General features: G+C 55.6%; 1 protein-coding gene across 1 annotated transcript in view; it reads left to right on the top strand.

Moving 5' to 3' along the window:
* The window catches only part of DOT1L (DOT1 like histone lysine methyltransferase), a 69507-nt gene that overhangs the window by 4427 nt on the left and 49585 nt on the right, over positions 1–15495 (top strand). Inside the window, 1 exon segment of the mRNA XM_033195170.1 lies at positions 13767–13810. Within this exon segment, the coding sequence (XP_033051061.1) occupies positions 13767–13810 (44 nt within the window).

Genomic DNA, 15495 nt, shown 5'->3' with positions numbered 1-15495 from the left:
CCGCGTGGCATTTCTTATTTTTTTGAGAGGGAATCTCATGCTGTTGCCTGGCTGGAGTACAGCTGTGCAGTCTCGGCTCACTGCGACATCCGCCTCCCGGGTTCAGGTGATTCTCCTGTCTCAGCCTCCCCAGTGGCTGGGACTACAGGCATGCGCCACCACGCCCAGCTAATTTTTTGTATTTTTAGTAGAGATGGGGTTTCACCATGTTGGCCAGGCTGGTCTCGAACTTCTGACCTCGTCATCCACCTGCCTGAACCTCCCAGAGTGCTAGGATTACAGGCATGAGCCACCCCGCCTGGCCTGGCGTGGCATTTCTAGGGCAGGATGGCCCTGCCCTTCTTCTGGTGGGAAGGGCACAAGTGGCATTATTAGTTGTTTGCTCGGAAAGAACCTGCAAGGGCCACAGAACGCGACCTTCCCCTCGGTGACTCACGGGCTGTGGGCGGGCAGGGGCGGCCTCCACTGGCCAAGGGTCCCAACTCTCTGACTCTCATTGATGAGTGAGTACATGTTCCGCCTGACAGCCTGGCCTGGAGCCCGGCTGTGGGTGGCGGTGAGTGGGCAGCCAGCAGTGCGTAGCAGCCAGGGGCGGGGTGAGCCATCCCCACCGTGACTCAGAAGGTATTTTCTGCTGCTGACCTCTGAGCATGAGTGTCCTGAGTAATCCCAGCTCCCCCGGAGGCAGATTAACCTTTAGGCAGCTTTGTGTGAGTCAAGGAGTTGCTTTAAAAAGGAAGGAATGATAGAAAAAACCCAGTGTTCCATTTTATAGCAAATGTACACTGTTCTGTTCCTGGTGGCCTAAAAGAGGTTGCCGGGGGCACTGGGGGTGTGGGGGGTGGATGGATTGTCCCGAAACTCTGCAGGTGATGCAGACACTCCAGCCTAGCTTCTGGGGAGGGTTTTTTTTTTTTTTTTTTTTTTTTGAGACGGACTCGCTGTGTCTCCCAGGATGGAGTGCAGTGGCCCAATCTCGGCTCACTGCAGCTTCCGCCTCCTGGGTTCCCAAGTAGCTGGGATTGCGGGTGTGAGCCACCACTCCCGGCTCTTTTTTTCCTTTAAAAATCTGCTTGTTAACTCCTGCTCATCAGAGTGTATATTTGCAGTAATTCGAGTCTGGACTCCCAGGTTTCAGTCCTCAAGTGTGGCCCAAATAAACACTCCACTTATATTAATTTTGCTCCAGTTCCTTTCCTTTAGCTCAACAGCATAAATCTACAATTATCTTAAAATAAAAAGTTTAAAAAACACACGGTTGTCTAGGCACGATGGCTCATGCCTGTAATCCCAGCACTTTGGGAGGCCACGGCGGGCGGATCACCTGCAGTGAGGAGTTCGAGACCAGCTTGGCCAACATGACGAAACCCCGTCTTTACTAAAAATACAAAAATTAGTTGGGCTTGGTGGTGGTTGCCTGTAATCTGGAGAATCGCTTGAACCTGAGAGGAGGAGGCTGCAGTGAGCCGAGATCATGCCATTGCATTCCGGTCTGGGCGACAGAGTGAGACTCTGTCTCAAACAAACAGATAAAGGAAAAAAGAATTTGTGTTCAAATCATATTGGCCACTGATGGCTGCACGTCGCTTTAGGTGTTACCGATTCCAGGAACAGGAAGATAGTGGCCGAGACCAGGAGGCAGGAACAGATAGGTGCCTTTCCATGCTTGCCCCTGGTGTGGTTGGGACACATGACTGAAAGCCTTGCTCTTGTCTCTGGGTCTGATGCATTTTGCACGCCTTACTGGGCACGGACTGCTTGGAGCTGTTTTTCTCTTCCAGCACTGTGGGGTATAGGAAGGACCCAACACAGTTCTTCCTGTGCTCTCCAGCAGTCAACACCGAGGAGTTCCGGAACCAGATACGTGTACCAAGGGATTCATCAATTCTGTGTTTCCAACTGGGTAGCCCCGATTCAGCTCACTTCCAACGTGTCTACCTCGACACAGGCTCAGATCCCACGGAGTGAGAGCTCAGTCCCCAAGACTCCCCAACTTTCGTGGCACTTAGAGGCCTCAGGTTGTGGCCTGTGCTTCTGAGTGATCAGCTGTAAATTCAGGTTCCCATCACCCCTTCCTCGGCTTGATTACGTTGCCTCAGCGGCTCACAGAACTCAGAGTAACACTTAGGTCCTCTGGTTAATGATAAAGGACGATCAGTAGGATGCCCATGATACTGAGAAATGGACCCTCAGGGCAAGGCATGGGGGAAGGGCCCACCCTCCTTCAGGAGTCTCCTGGAACCTGTCCTTTTGGGTGTTATTTCTCTTATTATTTAGAGGTAGGGTCTTGCTTTGTCACCCAGGCTGGAGTGCAGTGGCTCGATCTCTGCTCGCTGCATCCTCCGCCTCCCAGGCCGAAGGGATTCTCCTGCCTCAGCCTCCCCAGTAGCTGGGATTACAGGCGTGAGCCACCACGCCTGACTAAATTGTGTACTTTTTGGTGGCGCCTTGCTGTGTTGCCCCAGGCTGGTGGTAACTTTGATAAGCTTTAGGCCTCAGCCTCAGGCTATGTGGTGGGGCCTGAGGTACAGCAGGGGCCCCAGAGGCGTCCTCCAGGGGAAGGACTGCAAGAACTTGTGGCGCTGGCGGAGCCTTTTACCTGGAGGATCCCAGCGTTGAGCTCTTCTGGTCCTGATTTGTGCCGAGCCCTCCTCTTCCCGCCTGTAGGCTGAAGGGATGAATTCCTGGCCCTGGAAGGTTCAAACAGCAGTTCTCAGGGGCGGAGGTGGCTCTGCCCTCAGGGGATACCTGGTGGCGTCTAGAGACCTCTGCGGTTGTCACCACTGGGGTGGGGGAAGCCCGAGGATGCTGCTCAGCACTCACAGAGCTTGGGGCAGCCCCGCCACCGAGGGCGGGCACGAGGTACCAAGAGCTGTGCCTTTCATGGCCTGGCACAGACTGCCGTGGGGTGTCGCCTGGTGTTCACGTAGATGCCTTCTCCTGGGGCCAGCCCTGTCTTCATTGCCTGGGTGCTCCCTGGGACCGTGCGTGTCCGGCAGGCCCTGGCCAAGATCCAGGCTTGCTCCATGCAGTCCCTGCCCCCTGTGGCCCCCTGAGGAAAGGACCTAAGGCGAAGTTAGTGTCATGGGAGTGTATTTGGGCCACGTGTGCGGACTGCAGCTCTGGAGACACAGATTGAAGTGCCTGGAGTGTATGTGCAGCAGTTACAGGTGGGGGCTTCCTGGAGTAAAGAAGGGGCAGCTTCTGCATTGGAATCACAGGAGTGAGTGCCCAGCTCCGCATCCTTCCTTGTATCTCAGGATTAGCCTGGCTAATTTTTGTATTTTTAGTAGAGACGGGTTTCATCATGTTGGCCAGGCCTGTCTTGAACTCCTGACCTCAGGTGATCCGCCCGCCTCAGCCTCCCAAAATGGTGGGATTGCAGGCGTGAGCTACCGCAGCTGGCACTCATTTTTTGTTTGTTTGTTTGTTTGTTTGTTTGTTTGAGATGTCGCCCAAGCTGGAGTGCAGTGGCACGATCTCGGCTCACTGCAAGCTCCGCCTCCCAGGTTCACGCCATTCTCCTGCGTCAGCCTCCCAAGTAGCTGGGACTACAGGTGCCCACCAACACGCCTAGCTAATTGTTTGTATTTTTAGCAGAGACGGGGTTTCACCATGTTAACCAGGATGGTGTCAATCTCCTGACCTCGTGATCCGCCCGCCTCAGCCTCCCAAAGTGCTGGGATCACAGGCGTGAGCCATCGCACCTGGCCAGCCACTTTTCTTTCTCATTTTTTTTTGGACACAGAGTTTCACTCTTTTTACTCAGGCTGGAGTGCAGTGGTGCCATCTCGGCTCACTGAAACCTCCGCCTCCCAGGTTCAAGCCATTTTCCTGCCTCAGCTGCCCAAATAGCTGGGAATACAGGTGTGCGCCACCAGGCCCAGCTAATTTTTGTATTTTTAGTAGAGATGGAGTTTCACCACATTGGCTGGGCCAGTCTTGAACTCCTGACCTCAAGTGCCTGCCTTGACCTCCCACAGTGTTGGGTTGAGATGTGTGAGGCGCACGTGTGAGCTGCAGCCGGCCTCTTTCTCAGTTGGTTGCACCAGACAGGCGCATGCTGGCTGGCCGTGTGGGCATCGCGCCCTTCAGAAGGATGGACGGTCAGGCCTCATGCTGTTGCTGCTCCTGGTCTAGGGCTTAGGGGTGGCCTTGTTGGAGAGGCCATGGGTGAATGATGGCGTGCAGGGCGGCAAGCGCGGAGGAGCAGGCAGGGCAGGGTGCCGCGCCCAGGCCGGGGCACTACAGTTGCTGTGCTTTTGTTTTTCCTCTTTTATTTTTTTTGAGATGGAGTCTTGCTCTTGTTGCCCAGGCTGGAGTGCAGTGGCGAGATCTCGGCTTGCTGCAACCTCCACCTCATGGGTTCACGCCATTCTCCTGCCTCAGCCGCCTAAGTATCTGGGATTACAGGCGCCCACCACCAAGCCCGGCTAATTTTTGTATTTTTAGTAGAGACGGGGTTTCACCGTGTTAGTGAGGCTGGTCTCAAACTCCTGACCTCGTGGTCTGCCTGCCCCATCTCCCAAAGTGCTGGGATTACAAGCGGGAGCCACCATGCCTGCATGTTTTTCCTTTTTTTTTTTTTTTTTTTTAATAACAGCCTTATCGCGACAATTCACATATCAAAGTTCATCTGTTTTAGGCTGGGCATGAACCCGGGAGGCAGAGCTTGCAGTGAGCTGAGATCGCGCCACTGCACTCCAGCCTGCGCGACGGAGCTAGACTCCATCTCAAAAAAAAAAAAAGTTCACCCGTTTTAAGTGTACATTTCAGTGGTTTTTAGTCTATTCACCATTGTCTAATTCCAGAACATTCTCATCATCCCAAAAGGGAGCGCTGTTGCCTCAGCAGTCAGTGCTGGTCTCCCCTAGCGTCCTGGCGCATTTTTCCCTGTGAGGAGGCCCACGAGTCCCCTGCTTTCCTCCCTCCTGTCACACTGTGGCCTTGCCCTCAGGCTAGAGGGTCGGTGACTGTAAGCCTGTGCTCAGACAGCCTGTGCTCAGACGAGGGCGAGGAGAGTTCTGATCAGCACATCCAGCCTCCCTCCTGTGTCGCTTGGCTGCTGGAGAAAGAGGGTACCAATGCAGACCCCAAGAGAGGAGAGAACTTGAGGTGAGCCGCCGATCACAGTGAGAGCAGCCACGAAGCCGCTCCCGTACACAGCAGGGCTCCCTGAACAGAGCAGGCCGTCCTCGGGGGGCAGGCAGAGGGTGCCTGTTCTTCCTTAGCGCCTCTGTGTGTGAGAAACGGCCGGGGTTGTGAATAAACCTAGAACGTACAGACACGCTTGCTGGAGCCCAGCCAGGTGGTGCCATCCGACCACCCTTCAGCCCGTGCTCTCTGGCCCTCTTAGTACAGCGGGCACGGGTTCTGCAGGCTGCCCGGAAGACCTCCCCCAGACCCATAGATGCTCTGCGTCCTTGGTGGTCAGCTCATAAGTGTGAACCTTCCAGGTACCTTGCGAGTGCCTAGCTGTGCACTTTAAGATGGCGTTGCTCTGGTCATGTTTTAGGAAAGCAGAGGCCTGGTGAGCAGAGCTTCCTCTCACAGCTTCCCAGCGGCCTGTGTGGGTGGCCTCAGCCCCTCCTGAGCACCTCCAGTGTCCAGTTGCTTTGCATGTTTACAGGGAGCTCCTTTGGTTGTTGGGTATCTTGGGCTGTTTGTTTGTTTGAAATGAACTCTCTGTCACCCAGGCTGGAGTACTGGAGTATAGTGGCGTGATCATAACTCACTGCAACCTTGAAGTCCCGGCTCAGGCGGTCCTCCCACCTCAGCCTCCTGCAGTGCTGGGACTACAGGCGTGCACCGCTGGGCCTAGCCAGCTGGGGCTGTTGCAGATGGACTAGTTATTATCAAGTCAGCTGAAGCCTTGTCAACCATCCTTGATCTGAGCTCTCCTTGGAGCTCTCAGGCGGCCCTGTCCTCCTCCTGTGGAGGTCTGGGTCCCCTTTTCACACTGCCCTTGATCCTGCAGACAGATGCTCAGCCAGGAAGCAACACGATCTGATGTCCAGGCCCAGCTCTGCTGTGAATTAGCTGCGTGGACTTGGGCCAGGGCCTGTGTGGACCTTGGGTTCAGGGTCAAGTCTAAAAATGCTCTGTCGGACCAGGCGTGGTGGCTCACACCTGTAATGCCAGGACTTTGGGAGGCCGAGGCAGGTGGATCACCTGAGATTGGGAGTTCAAGACCAGCCTGACCCACGTGGAGAAACCCCGTCTCTACTAAAAATACAAAATTAGCCGGGTGCGGTGGCGCATGCCTGTAATCCCAGCCACTTGGGAGGCTGAGGCAAGAGAATCACTTGAACCCAGGAGGCGGAGGTTGCAGTGAGCCAAGATCATGTCATCGCACTCCCAGCACTCCAGCCTGGGCAACAAGAATGAAACTCCAAAAAAAAAAAAAAAAAACAACTTTGTGAGCTAGGAAGGTGGAATTAGGTCCTGTGAGGTAAGGCTGCAGGAATACTCCATAAGGTACATGTGTGACTTCACTGTTTCCAGTAGCCACGTTTTTAAAAAGCTAAGATAAATTTTGTTTTTCCTTTTTTTAGAGATAGAGTCTCACTGTTCACCCAGGCTGGAGTGCAGTGGTGTGATCACAGCTCACTGCAGCCTTGAGCTCCTGGGCACAAGGGATCCTCCCACTGCAGTCTCCCAAATGGCTGAGAATACAGGCGCACCTGCCATGCGCAGCTAATTAAAAAAAAATTTTTTTTTGAAGAGATGAGGGTCTCAATATGTTGTCCAGGCTGATCTCAAGCTCCTAGCTTCAAGCAGTCCTCCTGCCTCATCCTCCCAGAGTGCTGGGATTACAGGCATAAGCCACTGTGTCTGGCCTCTTTTTTAATTAAAAAAAATTTTTTTTTTTTGAGACGGAATCTCTCTCTGTCGCCCAGGCTGGAGTGCAGTGGCGCCATCTCGGCTCACTACAAGCTCCGCCTCCCGGGTTCACGCCATTCTCCTGCCTCAACCTCCCAAGTAGCTGGGACTACAGGCGCCCGCCACCACGCCTGGCTAATTTTTTGTATTTTTAGTAGAGACGGGGTTTCATTGTGTTAGCCAGGATGGTCTTGATCTCTTGACCTTGTGATCTGCCTGCCTCGGTCTCCCAAAGTGCTGGGATTACAGGCGTGAGCCACCGCGCCCGGTCAATATTTTTTATCTTTCTAGAGTTGAGATCTTGCCGTGTTGCCCAGGTTGGAGTGTGGTGACGATCATGATTCGCTGTGGCCTCAAACTCCCGGGCTCCAGTGATCCCCCTGCCTCAGCCTCCCAAGTTGCTGGAACCCCAGGCATGGGCCACTGCGTCTGGCCCAGGAGATAAATTTTCATAACTTATTTAACCAAGTATAACTAGAATATTATCATTTTATCATGTAATTAAGAAATTGTTCTGGCCGGGCGCGGTGACTCATGCCTATAATCCCAGCACTTTGGAAGGCCAAAGTGGGCGGATCGCCTGAGGTCAGGAGTTCGAGACCAGCCTGGCCAACATGGTGAAACCCCGTCTCTACTAAAACGAAAATTAGCCAGGTGTGGGCCGGCCGCGGTGGCTCACGCCTGTAATCCCTGCAGTTTGGGAGGCCGAGGCGGGTGGAACACCTGAGGTCAGGAGTTCGAGACCAGCCTGGCCAACATGGTGAAACCCCGTCTCTACTAAAACGAAAATTAGCCAGGTGTGGGCCGGCCGCGGTGGCTCACGCCTGTAATCCCTGCAGTTTGGGAGGCCGAGGCGGGTGGAACACCTGAGGTCAGGAGTTCGAGACCAGCCTGGCCAACATGATGAAATCCCGCCTCTACTAAAAATAGAAAAAAAGTAGCCGGGCGTGGTGACCAACACCTGTAATCCCAGCAGCTACTCAGGAGGCTGAGACAGGAAAATCGCTTGAACCCAGGAAGTGGAGGTTGCTGTGAGCTGAGACTGCACCATTGAACCTGGGAGGTAGAGGTTGCAGTGAGCTGAGACCGTACCACTACACTCCAGCCTCAGCAATAAGAGCAAAACTCCATCTCAAAAAAAAAAAAAAAGGAACTCCAACACAAGAGCTGGAAGCCAGTGCTGGGCTCTTTCGCATAGAGGCGCCCACCCACAGACCAGGAGTACGAACCCAACTGTGCTGCTCTAGACGTGGGCCCTGGGATGGTCACCCAACCTCTGTGGCCTGGCTCTGCCTGTTCCCTGGGCCCTCTAGGAACAAGTCTGTGCTGGAAACGCCTCTTGGCTGAGGCTCCTTTTACTAGACATCCACTCTCAGCCGGGCGTCCTCCAGGCCCCGCACACCCACCCACCGTGAGAGGGAATGTCACCTCTTGGCCTTCGGGATTCGGAACAGCCTGGTGAAGTCCGCACAAAGCCCTGGCCCCCAGCCCGCGGTCCACACAGCAGCCCACAGCACGAGGCACCTCTGGACAGGAGGCAGCACCAGCAAGGAGGAGATGGGGGCAGTAACTCGGGGCGCACTGCCTGGTGGGGACACTGTCTCCCTGGCCCCCAGCCCGCAGTCCACACGGCAGCCCACAGCACAAGGCACCTCTGGACAGGAGGCAGCACCAGCAAGGAGGAGATGGGGGCAGTAACTCGGGGCGCACTACCTGGTGGGGACACTGTCTTCCTAGCTGAGTGATGGGGAACGAGGCCTCATGACGAAACAGTCGTGGGGCAGAGGGCACGGCTCGCGGGAGTTGCAGAGGCGAGTTCACCCTGCTACTGCTTCTGTGGGGCACCCATTTTTAGAACTACACTTATGTGGCCCCCAAAATAATGTCACGCTGCCAGGGAGAGCAGGCATGGGCAGGTGACACCGCTGTAAATCAGAGCGTTTCCAGCCCTCACACCGTGAGTCATCTGGCTCCCGGGAATGTTCTGTGCTCCAGTAAGGCCCGGGCCTGTGAGCAGTGGTTGGCTGTGAATCCCAGGAAGGGGAACTCGGGCTCACAGCCCCCTCCAACCTTCGCAGCCTCAGGACACTCAAACCACAGCCAGAAACACTCTGCCAGCCAGACATGCAGCTCCCATGGCCACCACTTTGAGACAGCAACTCCCCGTGACAAGAAAACCCTGAAACTGGGCGAGGCAGGGCCCTCTGTCAAATGACCACCCGGGAAGAAGCTGTGGAGAGACAAGAAGTGCAGGGACCACAGCAGGCTGGGTTTCCAGCTGGAGGAGGGAGGAGGGAGGGGGGCCCTGCCGTGGGCCCTGACTGTGAGCGGGAGGAACGGGGTCGCAGAAGCAGGACCCCGACATGAGGGAGCAGGCCCAGCACCCCTTCCTCCTGTCCCCAGCCCCTGACCAGAGAGGAGGCCGGCCATCTGGCTCTCGCTTCAGATATGCGGAACCCAGCGCTTCCGGCTGCACCCTGCAACATCCCACAGCACTCCGTGGGGGTCCGCAGGAAGAAGACTCCCCCTTGAGGGGAGGCGTGTGGAGCACCACTGCCTGGACAGCAGCCGCTGGCCACTCAGGGCTATGGGCACCCGACATGTGGCTGGTGGGACGGAGCTGTGCAGAGCGCAAAATATATAGGAAACGGCCAGGTGTGCCACACTCGCCACACCCACACAGTCACATCCCGCAGGAACTTTTTTTTTTTTTTTTGGAGAAAAAGTTGTGCTCTTGTTGCCCAGGCTGGAGTGCAGTGGTGCAATCTCGGCTCACTGCAACCTCTACCTCCTGGGTTCAAGCAAGTCTCCTGCCTCAGCCTCCTCAGTAGCTGGGATTACAGGCACCTGCCACCACACCCGGCTCATTTTTGTATTATTAGTGCTACTAACAATTTTTGTATTAGTAGTACTAATACTTTTTTTTTTTTTTGGTGAGATGGCGTCTCGCTCTGTCACCCAGGCTGGAGTGCAGTGGCGCGATTTGGCTCACTGCAAGCTCCGCCTCCCGGGTTCACCTTTTCTCCTGCTTCAGCCTCCTGAGGAGCTGGGACTACAGGCACCGCCACCATGCCCGGCTAATTTTTTTGTATTTTTTGTAGAGACGGGGTTTGTTAGACCGTGTAAGCCAGGACGGTCTCGATCTCCTGACCTCGTGATCCACCTGCCTTGGCCTCCCAAAGGGCTGGGATGACAGGTGTGAGCCACCGCGCCCGGCAATAATTTCTGTGTTAGTAGTACCAATGATTTTTGTATTATTAGTAGAGCTAATATTTATGGCATTAGTATTTGCCACTTTGGCCAGGCTGGCCTCGAATTCCTGACCTCATGATCTGCGCCCAGCTCGTGTTGAAGTTCGTTAGCCACCTTTGAGCAAGGGGCCCCATTTTCGCTTTGTCAGGGTCCTGCAAGGGCCGCCTGCTCCCTCGCCACCCTCGCCTGCCCTGCTCCTCGCTCTGCCCAGCCCCCGCTCCTGCCTCCTATTTCTCGTTCTCTTTTTTTTTTTTTTTGAGCTGGAATCTCACTCTGCTGCCCAGATTGGAGTGCAGTGGTGTGATCTTGGCTCACTGCAAGCTCTGCTTTCCGGGTTCAAGAGATTCTCCTGCCTCAGCCACCAGGTAGCTCGGGTCACAGGTGTGTGCCACCACACCTAGCTATTTTTTTTTTTTTTAAGATGGAGTCTCATTCTGTAGCCCAGGCTGGAGTGCAGTGGTGCGGTCTCAGCTCACTGCAACCTCTGCCTCCTGGGTTCAAGTGAATCTCCTGGCTCAGCCTCCCAAGTAGCTGGGATTACAGGCATGCAACACCATGCCCAGCTAGATTTTTTTTGTGTTTTTGGTAGAGATGGGGTTTCACTGTGTTGGCTAGGCTGGTCTTGAGCTCGTGACCTCAAGTGATCCACCCGCCTTGGCCTCCCAAAGTGCTGTGATTACAGGTGTGAGCCACCATGCCTGGCCAATTTTTTTTTTTTTTTTTGGTATTTTTTTGTAGAGATGGCGTTTCACCATATCTTTGGGAGGCCAAGGTGGACAGCTCACTTGAGGCCAGGAGTTCAAGACCAGCCTGGCCAACATGGTGAGATCTCATTTCTACAAAAAAAAAAAAAAAAAACTCCAAAAAACACTTCACTTTGAAGTGTTTTTTTTTTTCCTTTTATGAGACGGAGTCTTGCTGTGTAGCTCAGGCTGGAGTGCAATGGTGCGATCTTGGCTCACTGCAGCCTTTGCCTCCTGGGTTCAAGCTATTCTGCCCAGCCTCCCGGGTATCTGGGACTACAGGCGTGTGCCACCATGTCCAGCTAATGTTTTTTTATTGTTTTTTTTTTTTTGAAGCGGAGTCTCGCTCTGTCGCCCGGACTGGAGTGCAGTGGCCGGATCTCAGCTCACTGCAAGCTCCGCCTCCCGGGTTTACGCCATTCTCCTGCCTCAGCCTCCCGAGTAGCTGGGACTACAGGCGCCCACCACCTCGCCCGGCTAGTTTTTGTATTTTTAGTAGAGACGGGGTTTCACTGTGTTAGCCAGGATGGTCTCGATCTCCTGACCTCGTGATCCGCCCGTCTCGGCCTCCCAAAGTGCTGGGATTACAGGCTTGAGCCACCGCGCCCGGCCTGTTTTTTTTTTTTTGAGATGGAGTCTTGCTCTGTCGCCCAGGCTGGAGTGCAGTAGCGCGATCTCCGCTCACTGCAAGCTCCGCCTCCTGGGTTCACGCCATTCTCCTACCTCAGCCTCCTGAGTAGCTGGGACTACAGGCATCTGCCACTACGCCTGGCTAATTTTTTGTATTTTTTAGTAGAGACAGGGTTTCACTGTGTTCACCAGGATGGTCTCGATCTCCTGACCTTGTGATCCGGCCACCGCAGCCTCCCAGAGTGCTGGGATTACAGGCGTGAGCCACCGTGCCCGGCCACGCCCAGCTAATTTTTTGTATTTTTAGTAGGGATGGGGTTTCACCTTGTTAGCCAGGATGGTCTTGATCTCTTGACCTCGTGATCCGCCCACCTCGGCCTCCCAAAGTGTTGGTATTCCAGGCGTGAGCCACCGTGCCCGGCCCTGAAATGGTTTTAGACTGAGAAGAAAGTTGCAAAGCACCGCGCAGAGACTTTCCATGTGGCTTTATTTCACCGCAGTACCCTGATCTGAACCAGGAGGTGGGTGGAGCTGTGGCCTCAGCGGCATATACGTCCCATCCCATCACTGCCATGAGCCCTTGCATCTCCTGTCTCCCCCATCTGGGCTGATCCCTCAGTGCATAAGGAAAGCTGGGGGGGTCTCCCATGGTCTGGCCTTTGGAGGAGAGCCCGCTGGGGTCTCTGTGGCACCCCTCAGTCAGGCTGGGCTGCTCCTCAGGATTGTGCTGAGGTTCTGTGTCCCGGCAGGAGCCCCACAGAGGGGCTGGGTCCCGCTGGGCCTTGGGAGGCTCGTGGCGGCTGCGTGTCTCACTCCGGTGATGCTGGCCTTGTGTTTCGTCAGGTGGCGTCCACAGGTGCTCCGTTGGTTGCTTTTTCTCTGCCCTGGGAGAGGCTCACTGAGGCTGTGTGGCTGCCTGGGCCGCCTCTGACGCGCCCTGTGGACTGCAACATCCAGCGGGTCGCGTCTGCAACTGATGATTGCTACGGTGTTTGCCTCATGGGGATTTAAAAAAAAAAAGGTTCATTTTTATAAAAAAGGCATGGGCTGGCCGGGTGTGGTGGCTCCGGCCTGTAATTCCAGCACTTTGGGAGGCTGAGGGTGGTGGATCACCTGAGGTCAGGATTTTGAGACCAGCCTGATCAACATCGAGAAACTCCGTCTCTACTAAAAACACAAAATTAGCCGGGTGTGGTGGCTGATGCCAGTAATCCCAGCTACTCAGGAGGCTGAGACAGGAGAATCCCTTGATTCCTGGAGGTAGAGATTGCAGTGAGCCGAGATTGCAGCATCGCATTCCAGCCTGGGCAACAAGAGTGAAACATCGTCTCAAAAAAAAAAAGACATGGGCTCTCGCTGTTTCCCAGGCTGCCCTCGAACTCCTGGCTCAACTAGTTCGCTCACCACACCCAGCCTGTTGTGGGTTTATATCAGCACAGTAGCACGCAGACGCGATGTGGAAAGTGCACAAGTGTTCTGGTGGTGTGCAGTTGGTCTCTGATTCTCGGTGATGGATGTGGAGTCGGAGAGGCTTGGGTGGCCCTGGTGGCTGTGAACCTGCCTTTGACATTAGCCTTGTAGAGAGAGTGAAGGGTAGGGTTCTGGACAGGGAGGGGTCTGTGTCAGGCCAAGGAACTTGGTTTTAGGGGTGGCAGGTTCTGGGCTATGGCGCGGCCGCCCAAGTGGGCTAGCCCAGTGGTTTTTTTCCCATGGTACAGATGGGGAAACAGGCGCTGTGGAGGCTCCATCACCTGCAGTCACGTACCAGGCCTTTGCCAAAGCGGGACTCCCAGCCAGGCTGGAGCTCCCTGGCTGGAGCAGCATCGGGAGAATTCCTGGTAGTCCTGCACAGGGCAGCCTGAGGGGCTTGGGGTGTGTTGAGTCAGCTGACCTCCAGGGAGAGAATGGGGAGACACGTGGAGCAGAGCTTGGGGCGGCCGTTTGCTCTAGGGTAGGAAGAAGCAGGACCAGGGGCCATAGACTCCATCCCAGCCTCTCCCTGCTCTCTGCCTGTGGTAGGACACAGTGTGCCAGGAATAGGGCCCTGGCAAGGTCTATGTCCCTCCGTGGTCCAGGGTCTGGAAATGTCTCTGGTGGTCCCCCCTGGTGGTGGGCTTGGGAGTTGCACCAGTTGGGAAATGAAGAGGTGGGAAGTTGATGGCATCGCTTGTCTGGGAAAAGAGCGACGGGCTCACGGGGTGGAGGATGGCTCTGCGTCTCAAACCTCCCTCTCTTTCTCTCTCTCTCTTTCTCTCTCAGGACAAACATCACGATGCTGCTCATGAAATCATCGAGACCATCCGGTGAGTACACGGCCTGCAGCGTGTTGTCTTCAGAGCCCGGGGCCGCTTCCGTGGACACCTGTGCCCTGCAGACTCTGTTGTGGGGGTGGCTTCCGCAGGGGTGGATTCCTGGAGGTGTTGCGAAGCGGATCGGGGGGACCCAGGGTCAGGTAGAGCTGCTTCCTCCAGCTCCGTTCCTGGCCAGTGGGTGCAGAAGTCCTGAGCTGGTGGAGTGTCCAGTGGGTCCTCCAGGGGCGTTGCACTGCCTTCCTCTGTCTCCTTGTCAGTCTCCCCACTGTGGATTTTGGGCTGACCTTCACCCTCACCTGCCTTTGACGGCCTCCTGTGTCTGCCCCATGGGTACAGAGAGGAGCGTTCCGGGGGGGACTTGGATGGGCAGGAGGAGGAGGCCGTCCCATCCTCGTGAGCTCCAGCCTGGGCTCCAGGGTCTGCAGCGACAGTGCAGGGAGGCCCTCCGGGTGCCTCGCTGCTGCCCACCGGGAAGCTGCCCATGGTGGCCGGTGTTCTGCCTATCTCAGGTGCTCAGGGTCAGAACCCTCATTGTGTGGCACCTGCAGGGAGGCCACATGTGTCCATGTGGCCCTGGCGTCTTGCTGGGCTGTTCCTTGGCATGCTGGGTGTGAGGACACCGCCTGTGCACACGCCCAGCATCTGCCCAGGCCTGCAGCTGCCACAAGGGCCACGCCGAGCTGCTCTTGGCCGGTGGCTTTGTGCCAGGCCCTGGCTCCTGAGGACTGTGGTTCACTGTTGGGGCCCGGCAGCCCCTCCCTGGCCAGGGTGTTTGAGGATTCAGTGAAATCGTTTGTGTAGGTCGGCCAGGGTGGGCCTGACCCAGGGCCTGTGCTTGGAACGTGGGATCTGGTTTTTTTTAATGTCATGATCTGTGGACCAGGCAGTGGAGTAGGGGCCCCTTTGTTCTTTGTAAAAGAATCCTGGTGTTATGGTTGGAGGGAGGGCTCTGGATCAGGCAGCTGGGCCCCAGCCCAGCCCCCGCCCAGCCCCAGCCCAGCTGCAGCATGCTCCTGGCAGCCGGCCGCCTCTCTCTGCCTGGGTTTCTCTTACTGCAGCCAGGGGCCAAGACTGTGCTGGCGTGGGCCTCTGTGGGTGCTCCTCACATAGGGCCCTGCAGTCTTTTTAAGGACGCTCAAGCCGTGTGCGCTGGCTCACGTCTGTAATCCCAGCACTTTGGAAGGCTGTGAGGCAGGGAGATCACTTGAAGCCAGGAGTTCGAGACCAGCCTGGGCAACTTGACGAAACCCTGTCTTTACTAAAAAAATACAAAAATTAGCCGGATGTGATGGCGGGTGCCTGTAGTCTCAGCTAGTTGGCTGAGGCAGGCGAATAGCTTGAACCCAGGAGGTGGAGGTTGCAGTGACCCAAGATGGTGCCACTGCACTCCAGCCTGGGCGATAAGAGTGAGACTCCATTGCAAATAAATAAATAAATAAGAATGTGCAGCTGGGCATGGTGGATCGTGCCTGGACTCCCAGCACTTTGGGAGGCTGGGAGCGTTGATCATTTGAATCTAGGAGCTGGAGATTGGCCGGGCAACATAATGAGACCCCGTGTCTACAAGAAAGTAAAAAATTAGCTGGGCATGGTGGTGCATGCCTGTAGTCCCAGCTGCTTGGGGGGCTGAGGTGGGAGGATCACTTGAGCCCAGGAGGATCACTTGAGACCAGTGG

The sequence above is a fragment of the Trachypithecus francoisi genome, unplaced genomic scaffold (assembly GCF_009764315.1).
Source record: "Trachypithecus francoisi isolate TF-2019V2 unplaced genomic scaffold, Tfra_2.0 Lachesis_group5, whole genome shotgun sequence".
NCBI classification, from domain to species: Eukaryota; Metazoa; Chordata; class Mammalia; order Primates; family Cercopithecidae; genus Trachypithecus; species Trachypithecus francoisi.
This window is presented reverse-complemented; position numbering and strand designations above follow the sequence as displayed.